Below are 13,363 nucleotides of genomic sequence, written 5' to 3' on the forward strand. Positions count from 1 at the left end.
CATTTCTATGAAAACATACTTAGGTGTGGTCTCAATCAAAATGCAATCATTTTACAGGGGTTGACCTTTCAAAACATGAATGTTATTAGTGATCTCTTTTGTGTGCTACGTGGTTTGCAATGCATACTCACCGTGGAGTACATGGAGGAGGTGCTGGAGACCAGAGAGAGGGACGAGCCATGGACTGGAGAGACAGGAACAACGAGGAAAAGTAAGTACAAATGTACACGCAACGTAAGATTCAAATCAGACCCCCGCAAAGCAAATCAGCCCACCCGACAAGTGAACCTCCCACTCTGCAGGACCTCCGCCTCAACCCACCTCCTCCTGATCGCACATAAAAGACTAAAGATAAAACTCCCATGTGGTGCAACTAGTGGCAGCCTTGGCACTGCATCGTTAATGACTCAGCTGCTAATCACACATCAAAGTTCCAGTCCACGAGCCAACCTCCGCCTGCTCGGAAGCCGATTAGGCGGAATCACGGGTGATGTCATTGACCGTACCGAGAGGCCAGGCAGGGCCAATTTCTATCAATCATTAACCTTGCACAGCTCAGCTAGGGTGTATTTTTTTTTTTTCTGAGCTCAATACTTAGCAACAACTTCATTAATGTTGAGTATGCAGGTCTATCTAATGTCGTGACCGGGTGAATCTACTTAACGTTTACGTTTTTTGCTATGACAACTTCAAGATATGTATTTAAACAGTGTGCATTTTCAAAAGATGACTTATGATACTTTTGGAGAGGGTGGGGCGTGGCTTCATTTGCAATCTGGGAATGCCTCCAGTATGGAACATCTTGCAGACAGACTCAAATAACGGGTTATAAAAGTAACTGTGGAGCAAAACGTGGGCAACATTTACACTAGAGATGTCCGATAATGGCTTTTTTGCCGATATCCGATATTGTCCAACTCTTAATTACCGATTCCGATATCAACCGATACCGATATATACAGTCGTGGAATTAACACATTATTATGCCTAATTTTGTTGTGATGCCCCGCTGGATGCATTAAACAATGTAACAAGGTTTTCCAAAATAAATCAACTCAAGTTATGGGAAAAAAAATGCCAATATGGCACTGCCATATTTATTATTGAAGTCACAAAGTGCATTATGTTTTTTAACATGCCTCAAAACAACAGCTTGGAATTTGGGACATGAGGGGGTTGAGGTGGGTGGGGTTGAGGTGGGGGTAGGGGGTAGCGGGGGGTGTATATTGTAGCGTCCCGGAAGAGTTAGTGCTGCAAGGGGTTCTGGGTATTTGTTCTGTTGTGTTTTTGTTGTGTTACGGTGCGGATGTTCTCCCGAAATGTGTTTGTCATTCTTGTTTGGTGTGGTTTCACAGTGTGGCACATATTTGTAACAGTGTTAAAGTTGTTTATACGGCCACCCTCAGTGTGACCTGTATGGCTGTTGACCAAATATGCATGGCATTCAATTGTGTGTGTGAAAAGCCGAAGGTATTATGTGATTGGGCCGGCACGCAAAGACAGTGCCTTTAAGGTTTATTGGAGCTCTGTACTACTCCCTACGTCCGTGTACCACTCCGTACAGCGGCGTTTTAAAAAGTAATACATTTTACTATTTGAAACCGATACCGATAATTTTTGATATTACAATTTAAAGCATTTATCGGCCGATAATATCGGCAGTCCGATCTTATCGGACAGCTCTATCAATTAGTATAAAAATGGAAAACAGGTTACAGTTTACAAAAGCTCCTCTTGGCTGCTGACGTATACGCTCTTAATTACCGATTCTGATATCAACCGATACCGATATATACAGTCGTGGAATTAACACATTATTATGCCTAATTTTGTTGTGATGCCTCGCTGGATGCATTAAACAATGTAACAAGGTTTTCCAAAATAAATCAACTGAAGTTATGGAAAAAAAATGCCAATATTCTTATTGAAGTCACAAAGTGCATTCATTTTTTTAACATGCCTCAAAACAGCAGCTTGGAATTTGGGACATGCTCTCCCTAAATATTTTCAGGAAACTGCATTGAAAAGAGAGGGGTCATCGGTCTGGGAGGGGATCTGTGCATTTATGTGTGAGAGCGGGATTTAGTTAATAGCGTGTTGCGCCCTTGAACACGAACAGGGCGGTGTTAGGGAGATGAGGTGACTTTTGTCCTGTCAATCATACAAACAGTCCGGTAATTCTATACCGGCGACATTCATATCGATACACCTCACATCTTTGTAAACACGCACACACAAATACACACGCACATGCATGCACCGAGAGAGAAAGTTCAAGATAAAGGGATCTCCTCGTGTCTCTCACGCCTCTCACAGGGATCCCTGTAATTATCTTTTTGAAAGAAAAGTGCTGGAAACTCTGTCGCCGCAGCATGAATAACAAGCTTCTATTTGCGGATCATTTATAATCACACCAATATTCCCTTGAAGACATTTGAAGACGCTGCATTACAAGTAACCAGACTAATCTAATGTACATGTTCAAAAACATCTACTCACTGGCTATTTTAGCATCTATGACCTCAATTTGCGAAATCTTACGTGTTTACAACAATAGTTTTAATGCTTGCATATTACCACTGATGTTTATCAGGCACCTATCTATGTGGAAGAGATCATAAGACTTTTTTTATTAGCTCATAAAGTTTGCAAGATGTTTGAGAGGAACACACACACAGCTGAAAAAGCAGTGCATTTGTTTGTTACTTACTTGTTACTTTTAAAAGTCCTCGGGGAAAAGTGTGGCCTCACCTCAGTAAAGATTGGCGGGTCAGCCTGGTGTTTGGCTCCCAGCTGATACTACAATAAGCGAGCTCATAAAAAACAAAAAACTGAGCTGACCAAAGCTGATTATGGATTTCGCAGGGCATAATAGGCTTTATCTTGGAGTTGTAACTTGTAATTCTTCCTGGTGTTCCATTAACACGTGTGTATTCATAAGTGGTTTGGCATGGGAAAACAAAAAATACTGCAGCAAAAAATTATCATGGTTATTATTATCACGGCATTGTTGAATGTGCTGAAAAAGGACGTATACACATTCTGATATCTGGGAACCAGATGTTATTTAAAAATAATTAAATTAATTAAATAGATACAGAGTATCTATACATTTCGGACTACAAGCCGTTGTTTTTTTTCCTGCGCTTTGAACCCTCCGGCTTATAAAGAGTGCAGCTAATTTATGGATTTTACTTCGTTGGCAGCCACAATGCAAATATTTTTCAAAAAAACAAGCAAAGACACTAAATAGGTGTTTAATTGTTCATGCTTTGGCACCATCTTTTGGACAAGTTCGCTCACTGCAGGTGCTGCAGTCCCCTTTTTTTTTTAGAGCTTTCAATCGGAAGTAGAAGTGCCGTTACGTCTTCTAGCTGACCGTAGCGTTTTTACTTGTATGGATTCTTCATTCATAACTCCAAGCATCATTTGTAAATTTTACAAGATAAGTAAAACTGTTCATACTTCCTAAATTGTCTCATGTGTTTTTATGCATATTTGTACATGCTAGCATATTATAATAAAGCTAGCGTCATTAGCATGAGCTAATATGCTAAGGCGTTTAACAAGTGTCTGTGTTAGTATTAATACCATACAGTGGCATTTTTGTATTGTTTCAGTTTCACAAATTCCTCAGTAAATTCACCAACATGTCAACGTGGCGTTGTTGAGTCTGTTTAGCTGATTGGAGAGCTAGCTTCTGCAGCTAGTGGGTCCATGTCGATGACTTCTGTTTTGCTTGATCCACCGTTTTACTGCCGCGTTATAGGCACAGTTTGGAAACAATTAAGGTATATAAATGAACATTTACAAAATCATTCTGTGTAAACAACTAATTTTGCAAAGTATGTATCTGCAGCCTATGGTACGGTCCGGCTAATAAATGGAAACATGTATATTTTTTATTTGGTGGTTGCAGCTTATATGCCGGTGTGCACTAGCGTCCGGAAAATATGGTACTTTCTTGGAAGAAGAAACATAAAATTTTGTACTGGCCGTATTATTTTTGAATTTTTAAAGCTTTACAAATAAAACGAAAGAAGACAAATATATTTGGAGTGTTTTTTAAGAAGTTTAAGTGACATTGGTAAACGAGCCGTGCCAGCAACTTGAGGGTTCCAGGTTTGATCCCAGCTTCCGCCATCCCAGTCACGGCTGTTCTTAATGAACGGAAAGACTTTAATGTCTTTTGTATTCATGTTAGCATTTAAGCTAGCTAGCCAGCCATTAGCACGCTAGCTTGCTTCTCTAGCAGAAAAGGTTTAACGAGTTCAACAAAGTGCCATTATCCATCACGGTTTTTAATATAAAAGGGTAGGACTAACCATCGGGAGTTGATGACATTCTGACTGTGCAAGTGAGTAATAAAATCATGATTAATACAAACTTAAAAGTGTTATTTAAGAATTCCATAGAATTATACCAATTATACCAGTAGGAGTACAGATAATTATCTGCATAAAGAAATCCTAACCAGATCCTGTTGAAACATTACAGACGGCACCAACGGATGGGACGAAGGAGTCACTCAATATTCAGAAGTTGATTATTTGGAGTGCTCGTACCTTCCTCAAAGCCATCCCGGAAAGAGCCTGATCTGCTCATGGTGCGAGTCTTTTCATCCAGGGACATGCAGGAGTTTCTCAGGCGGTTGTCGGTGCAAGGGTCAAAGGTGACATCCTGGTTGGTCAGGCTGTTGTTACGCAGACCCGTCAGATTGATCTGAGCTGTGGAGGTCGGGCTGGATGCTGGAAGGATGAGATCGCATGAGACAAAAGATTATACTAATAAACCACGAGAAACCTAACATAAGATGTGTATCAAAGCAAAAGCCTGTGAGGAATTGGACTCAAATATGGAAAGGCATTCAAAGACTTCAAAGTGCTTTTCTTCCCTGTTATGAGATTAATGAGTAACCGTAGACAACTCCCGGTTCTGCATTGACATTTTTGAAATTGAAATCGTGGTGTGTGTGGACTGTACCGAGCTGTCCAAAGTTGAAGCGTGTCCCGGAGGGGGAGGTGAGGCTGGATCCAGGGGAGAAAGGGGAATTACTGGCTGACTCCTGCAGCCCGCTGGTGGAGTGGGAGCGTAGCCAATCACGGGCCTCCTCATGGCTCCGCAGCTGGGGGGGTGGCCCATACCTGTAAGAAGTCAAAGGTTGATCAGGCTGTGGGTATTTGCACAGGAATGTAATGCGTGTTCTGTGATTTTACTCGTGTATGATTGCCATAACCAGGGCACATTTTTTCCTCTTAATTAGTACACATACTTGCCAACCTTGAGACCTCCAATTTCGGGGGGTGGGTGCGGGGGGCGTGGTTGGGGCGGGGGCGTGGTTGGGGGCGTGGTTAAGAGGGGAGGAGTATATTTACAGCTAGAATTCACCAAGTCAAGTATTTCATATACTGTATATATATATATATATATATATATATATATATCCCCGCGACCCCGAAGGGAATAAGCGGTAGAAAATGGTTGGATGGATGGATATATATATATATATATATATATATATATATATATATATATATATATATATATATATATATATATATATATATATATATATAAATAAAAGAAATACTTGAATTTCAGTGTTCATTTATTTACACATATACACACACATAACACTCATCTACTCATTGTTGAGTTAAGGGTTGAATTGTCCATCCTTGTTCTATTCTCTGCCACCATTTTTCTAACCATGCTGAACACCCTCTCTGATTATGCATTGCTGTGTGGCACGCACAAAAGTGCTTTCATCAAATGCACTAGATGGCAGTATTGTCCTGTTTAAGAGTGTCACAACATTGCTGTTTACGGCAGACGGACTGCTTTACTGTAGACGTTCTTTATATTGTGGGAAAGCGGACTCAGGTCCGCATGGAGCTGGAGGGGGCATGGCCTCCAGCTCCGCCTGAATTTCAGGAGATTTTCGGGAGAAAATTTGTCCCGGGAGTTTTTCAGGAGAGGCGCTGAATTTCGGGAGTCTCCCGGAAAATCCGGGAGGGTTGGCAAGTATGTTAGTACAGTACATCAGATGAAATAGATGCTGGAATAAAGTAGTATAGCAGTATGAATTAGGGATGGAACGGTATATGAAAATAATCTGAATCGTTCGGTTGACCTGACATGGTTTGGAGCGTGTTGCTTAGATTATGAGTAGTGTAAATGGTAAATGGGTTATACTTTTATAGTGCTTTTCTACCTTCAAGGTACTCAAAGCGCTTTGACACTATTTCCACACACACTGATGGCAGGAGCTGCCATGCAAGGCCCTAACCAAAACCCATCAGGAGCAAGGGTGAAGTGTCTTGGGGATCAAACCAGGAACCCTCAGGTTGCTGGCACGGCCACTCTCCCAACAGCACCACGCCACCCCAGTGTGAGAATGAGATATTTTTAAGTGTTCTTTTTTAATCCATAGTCATGTTTAAAGCTGCTAGTATTTTCCTATGTAGTGTGTCTTCTTGTGATCTTCTTGCTTTTATCTTATGTCCGCTAGTAAACTCTTTGTTTTGTCTAAAAAGCTCCTGTTGGTCAGCTCACAGAGCTCTTTTGGCAAGTTCCTTGTCTGTTTTGAAGACGCAGCTGTGCTCCTTTCTGGGCGAGCGGGCCTGTTTTCGCTCTACATAAGCTGACTCTTTTTGTTTGGATTTAGACCTCTTCTTGTTGATGCTGTTGTCGCATTGTAAGGGCTGGTCTCCTAAAGCTTCATTAAATCTTAGTATTGTACCATTCTGTCTCTGGGGTCCTTTTTACTCAACATATATGTCATCCAAAAGAACTTGGGATCGATCAGTGTGTTTTATTCCCTGAGAGGAAGACCGGCCGCGTGCAACAGTAGCTAATCAGTTTGGAGCGTGTAGTTCTGATCATGCGAGTGAAGGACAACGGAATCACAGAATTGGCCAAAAAAAAGCGGAATCGACAGTGGAAACTGGAATATCACGGAAATTGACATAAATGTGACTGAAAAGCTGTGATCGTGAGAAGAAGAAACGTTGTCTCATCGTCCCCAAAACACTCACCTGCCCCTTTCTGAACTCAATAACGTCGATATGGCCACTTGAAAGACAGGACAACCCATACACCCGCACATCTCCTCTGCTTGTGTTGTTGTGGACCACAACACCGAAGCAAGTTCGATGTACAGACAGAACACAGTAGCTGTAACTTGAGAGGTTCCTTTTTTTTTTCTATACAGATTTGAGTCGTCTCCACTCAAAAACATAACCGCCCGTCAAGCACCCTTAAGAACAGCAGCATTTCATCCTTCACAATAACAGTGCTGTTCGCAACATTCGGACAATATAAAGGTTTCAGAAAAGTATTTTTTTTATTTTTGTACTCCCATTATTTATTTAACTAGTATTTTCTTTATTGTATAATTTTGTGAAACTATTGCAATAAAGTACAGTGGCAAAAAAATAAAAATAAAAAAAGAACCGTATTTTTCGGAGTATAAGTCGCACCGGAGTATAAGTCGCACCTGCCGAAAATGCACAATAAAGAAGGAAAAAAACCATATATAAGTCGCACTGGAGTATAAGGCGCATTTTTTGGGGGAATTTATTTGATAAAACCCAACACCAAGAATAGACATTTGAAAGGCAATTTAAAATAAATAAAGAATAGTGAACAACAGGCTGAATAAGTGTACGTTATATGAGGCATAAATAACCAACTGAGAAGGTGCCTGGTATGTTAACGTAACATATTATGGTAAGAGTCATTCAAATAACTATAACATATAGAACATGCTATACGTTTACCAAACAATCTGTCACTCCTAATCGCTAAATCCCATGAAATCTTATACGTCTAGTCTCTTACGTGAATGAGCTAAATAATATTATTTGATATTTTACGGTAATGTGTTAATAATTTCACACATAAGTCGCTCCTGAGTACAAGTCGCACCCCAGGCCAAACTATGAAAAACACTGCGACTTATAGTCTGAAAAATACGGTACCTGGAATTACTTAATTATTATGCTTTCAAAATCCATCCATTTTCTACCGCTTATTCCCTTCGGGGTCACGGGGGGCGCTGGAGCCTATCTCAGCTACAATCGGGCGAAAGGCGGGGTACACCCTCGACAAGTCTCCACCTAATCGCAGGGCCAACACAGATACTGGTCAAAATTGTCCAGTGGTGTATTGTGGCAATAAATGTAAGGATTTTTGCATTTAATTACTGGGGAATTATTTTTTTGATTCAAACAAAGAAAACGCTAGTTGTTATAAAGATTGTTCAGTTTTTTTGTTTTTTGTTTACAATTAATTCAAGAGACCGAGCTCTAAGTTGTATTTTAAATTACATTTTTGTAAGATCCGCAACTAATAAATGATACGTTAGCAACTACAGTTTGTACGTTAATGCTCACGCTCAGATGTACGCTTTGTACACTGTGTTAAACACCACTCCTCCAATTAATACCTTGAAATACATTGTCACTCACGTTATCATTTATCAGGGAGCCTTCCTGTTTAGTTTGGTTCCTTATTTGTTATATATTACCTGGTTTTAGGCCACACAACTTGTTTTGTTTTAATATGAGTGTGGAAGTCGCTTCCTAGCGGTCCCACTGACAGACACTTCACAGGATCCAAGCTTGCAGGTTTTAACAAAGTTTTAATTCTCATATGTTTTATCAACTGTTTCATTCTCCCGGGACGTGACTTTTCAGCCACGTCCGTACCTCTCTCCCCCTCTGCTCCCGGCCGCTTACTGTTAAAGACAACAGATGATTAACAAGTACCACCTGTGAAATCTAATCACCTGCCAGCTGTGTCTCGCCATCAGCACATGCCACGCCCCCGTCTGATGGTGCTCTGTCTTCAGCACCATGGACAGAGGCGGTGACCTTTGCTCCTGCAGGCACACTGATCACACTCTCTCTCCAAAATGAGTAATATATAGAGATGTTTCCATATGTTATGTGCAGTGCTGGCTGTCCAGAGTCAGGACCCGGGGTGGACCGCTCGCCTGTGTATCGGTTGGGAACATCTCTGCGCTGCTGACCCGTCTCCGCTCGGGATGGTTTCCTGCTGGCCCCACTATGGACTGGACTCTTACTATTATGTTGGATCCACTATGGACTGTACTCTCACAATATTATGTTAGACCCACTCGACATCCATTGCATTCGGCCTCCCCTAGAAGGGGAGGGGGTTACCCACATATGCGGTCCTCTCCAAGGTTTCTCATAGTCATTCACATCGACGTTCCACTGGGGTGAGTTTTTCCTTGCCCTTATGTGGGCTCTGTACCGAGGATGTCGTTGTGGCTTGTGCAGCCCTTTGAGACATTTGTGATTTAGGGCTATATAAATAAACATTGATTTATTGATTGATTGATTTATAAGGAGTAATAATAAAGGTCATTAAAAGAATCACACCACATTACCATGAATAAGTCGTGACCTGGGGTAGACCGTCCTTCGATTGCATCGGTCAGTGACGTCTCTGCATTGCCTCGGCTAACCTTCCAATGGACTGGATTATCGCATTATCATGAACAATTCAATAATTGTAACCCACGTGGCATCCATTGCAGCCAGTCACCCAGGAGGACGTTCCTTCCCAAGGTTTCTGCTTTTTCCCAATTTTGGGTTTTGAGTTTTCTCTTGCCCGGATGAAGGTTTTGATCAAACCATTGTGGTTTGTGAAGCCCTTGGAGGCACTTGCGATTCAAGGCTGTATAAATAAACTTTGATTGATTGAAAAATCTTTGTTTATTTCAACTATTTTCCCCAAAGACGCATTGTTTTATTTGATTAAAGGTTTAATCAAACAAAATAACCGACAGACTACTCGATTACTAAAATAATTGATAGCTATTGAGATTTCTGGGGTTTAAAAAAGAAGAACAACACTGTACACCATACTTGCCAACCTTGAGACCTCCGATTTCGGGAGGTGGGGCGTGGGGTGGGGGGTTGGGGTGTTAGGGCGGGGGGCGGGGCGTGGTTGGGGGCGTGGTTAAGAGGGGAGGAGTATATTTACAGCTAGAATTCACCAAGTCAATTATTTTATGTATATTTATATAAAGTCAATTATTTCTTATATATATATATATATATATATATATATATATATATATATAAATATATATATATATATATATATATATATATATATATATATATGAAATAATTGACTTTCAGTGAATTCTAGTTATAAATATATATTTATTTTATTATATATATAAAAATAAGAGAAATACTTGAATTTCAGTGTTCATTTACTTACACATATACACACACATAACACTCATCTACTCATTGTTGAGTTAAGGGTTGAATTGTCCATCCTTGTTCTATTCTCTGTCACTATTTTTCGAACCATGCTGAACACCCTCTCTGATGATGCATTGCTGTGTGAAATGCACTAGATGGCAGTATTGTCCTGTTTAAGAGTGTCACAACATTGCTGTTTACGGCAGAGAAACTGCTTTACGGTAGAGGAAAACACGTCACTCAGGGGGCGTGGCCTCCAGCTCCGCCTGAATTTCGGGAGATTTTCGGGAGAACATTTGTCCCGGGAGGTTTTCGGGAGAGGCGCTGAATTTCGGGAGTCTCCCGGAAAATTCGGGAGGGTTGGCAAGTATGCTGTACACCAAACTGTGTCACAAAACTGTAATAAGATCTGAACTGTAGATTTAGTGAACCGTTCCACCCCTAGTATGAATGAACACAGACGGGACTCTCAGCCGTGAGCAACAAACTGTGTAGGAAAAGCAGGAGTCCCAATCTCCCAATCTAAGCTAGTTAAATATGATAGTGAGTGCTTTGTATGACAAGGTGGCATGCCTCTTTGTAGAAGCACAACACGTCAGTGCAGGTGCCAAGTGCCAAACATAAACATTATCAGCGTTAAAATAAAAATACAAGCCCTGAGCAGTGAAATTAGACGTAGAAAAATGGGACGGGAGACAATTTGGTGAACCGGGGGTGCAAAAGTGAGCGGGGGAAGTCAGTACCTGAGTCCCTTCTTAGGCAGAGTGTTTCTACCACAAAGAGGCCCACTGTGGGAGACAAAAACTTCAGATAGGGAAAATAAATGGAACATGCAGCAGCTTCTCCAACCTCCAATGTATTTTACTGGGTACTGGAATGCCTAACTAAGAAAGAGCATGCTGTGCTTCTGCCACAAGGTGGCAGCACAGAAAAAGCAAAGACTAGAGAAAAAGCACTGAAGGGTGGCACCATCCACACAAACAAGCTCGGCACAAAAACAGGAGATCTTCAAAAAAAAACAACACCACAAACTAGCACACAGAGCTACAAACGTCCTACGCTACAAGCGCTCTCACGGATTCTTCTCTGCGGTTCTGCAGTTGCTCTGTGTGGCGGTGCCTCACCAGAAGCCTAACATTGCACCCAGGTCCATTTACCTGTCCTGCTTCCGAGGTAGAGTGTTTCGGCTGAATTTAGGGCTAGCGGAGGGGGAAGAGATGGGGCTGAGGGGGATGGGGAGGGGGACGCAGACACAGAGAAAACAGACACAGAGAAAAGAAAGTTTAAGATAAATAAGTTGGAAAGCGAATCCCTTCCAGCAAAACGTCAAATGTAAGATTCCTGGCTGATTGATGGCATAGCCTCGAAGCTTCACCTCCAGATGTTATCCATTTCTCACTGACATGCCATACCTGATACGTTACCTCCCTCCACAACTTGTGTTAACCAGTGATTCCCAACCAATCAATATGCCATTTTAGATCGTCAGTTGCTCCGCAGGGAAATCATCCAATTTCACTTAACCGGTCCTTTATTGACTACAAATAATGTATCTTTGTTCCTCTATCTGTGTTGCGGCAAAAACAGTTAAATTCACACTAAGTTTTAAAAGAAGGCACCAGGTTCATAATTAACCTGCTTAGCCAACTGTTGCCATTCACTCAGCAGAATGAGTCATTGCGCGCTTGGTGGTGTGCTGGGAGAATAAAATGGGAGTCTTGGCGCAATAAAGGTTGGGAAACACTGGTGGAGTTGAGTTGAGACAGCGAATAGGGGCTTTCAGGTGCACAGGCATTACTGTAAATATGAGGTTTGCGATTGTGTATCATATAAACTACAGTACTATCAACCACAAGTGTCATGCATTCACCAGACACTTCACAAGTACATTAACATAGCGTAAATAGATTTTGCGTCGAAAATGTTGCATTTACCAAAACAGCGGTAGAATGATTGTGCATTGTTTGAATCATAAATTAATATATTTTTTTGGTGTGTTTTTTTCCACGGAAATCGCTTATTTTATGATCACTGCATATTTTAGGCACTGTTTGCTTAAAATTCATGTGTACACTATGATTGTGAAGTATAAATGAAATGTAATTAATTATTTTGCAATGATTGATTTTATATACTTCTTAAGACATCTATCTTTATATATGTTTAATAATGACAATATATATTTTTATAATTTTTAGTGATGAGAAAAGGTACAATATTTCTTGGGAATTGAATAATGTAACTTTTAAACCAGGGTGGTTCAACGTGCAGCATGCAGCTCGTTTTTTTTTAATGGCCCATGACACAACCAAACAAACAGAATAAACATGTCCTGAATTAGAAAAATACACAAAAAAAACTTGGCAAAAAATGGAATCGGCCCAAATTTCCTAAAAAATGGGACATGGCAACCAAAATGGCCAAAGACCGGTGCATCGGTTCTTCTCAATTTTTTTTTTACGCTAGCCCCCAGGATGAAGAAAACATTTTGCGCATTAACACTCCCCGCCGCGACTACAAATCGTATAATTTGTCTATAATATAGTTATAAGTACACGTCTGCACAACATTGTGTCCTTATTAACATTAAAAAAAGCAGCAACAACAAAAAAAGATAAATAGATCAATTTACAACAAAGAATAACTTTATCAACATTGTTTTTTAGCCTGTCACAGAAAATATTTAAAGTGCATTAATTTGCCTGACACAAAAAACCCCACATATATTGTTATTTAAACTATAAATGTTTTTTTACTGACTTGACACACACTTAAAAAATTCAATAAATAGAAAAACATTTTTTAATTGATCAGCAACATTAAGGGGAACTGCACTTTTTTTTTTTTTTTTTGCCTATCACAATCATTCTGAAAGACATGAAGACGGATGTATTTTTGTTATGCATTTTAAATAGTAAATCATAAACATTGGAGTTTCAATAGGGCCTTTGCAGGCATTTTGTCTGCTCGGGCCCTAATAAATGCGATTAAAAGTCCGCTTACAAAGGAGCCCAAGGGAGCTGCTCTATTCTGCCTATAAAGCTCTTAACAACCTCCATTAAGGTTTACAGTATATACATAATTGTATATTCATGCAAAACATTTAATAGTCA

General features: G+C 40.4%; 1 protein-coding gene across 1 annotated transcript in view; it reads right to left on the reverse strand.

Moving 5' to 3' along the window:
- Positions 1–13,363, reverse strand: part of nav2a (neuron navigator 2a) — a 260,418-nt gene that overhangs the window by 42,498 nt on the left and 204,557 nt on the right. Inside the window, exons 17-21 of the mRNA XM_061974799.1 lie at positions 11,408–11,473; positions 10,994–11,038; positions 4,984–5,144; positions 4,566–4,748; positions 132–184 (exon numbers count right to left, since the gene is read on the reverse strand). Of these exons, the coding sequence (XP_061830783.1) occupies positions 132–184; positions 4,566–4,748; positions 4,984–5,144; positions 10,994–11,038; positions 11,408–11,473 (508 nt within the window). The remainder of the gene's footprint in view (positions 1–131; positions 185–4,565; positions 4,749–4,983; positions 5,145–10,993; positions 11,039–11,407; positions 11,474–13,363) is intronic.

This window comes from Nerophis lumbriciformis, linkage group LG15, assembly GCF_033978685.3.
Source record: "Nerophis lumbriciformis linkage group LG15, RoL_Nlum_v2.1, whole genome shotgun sequence".
Taxonomy (NCBI): domain Eukaryota; kingdom Metazoa; phylum Chordata; class Actinopteri; order Syngnathiformes; family Syngnathidae; genus Nerophis; species Nerophis lumbriciformis.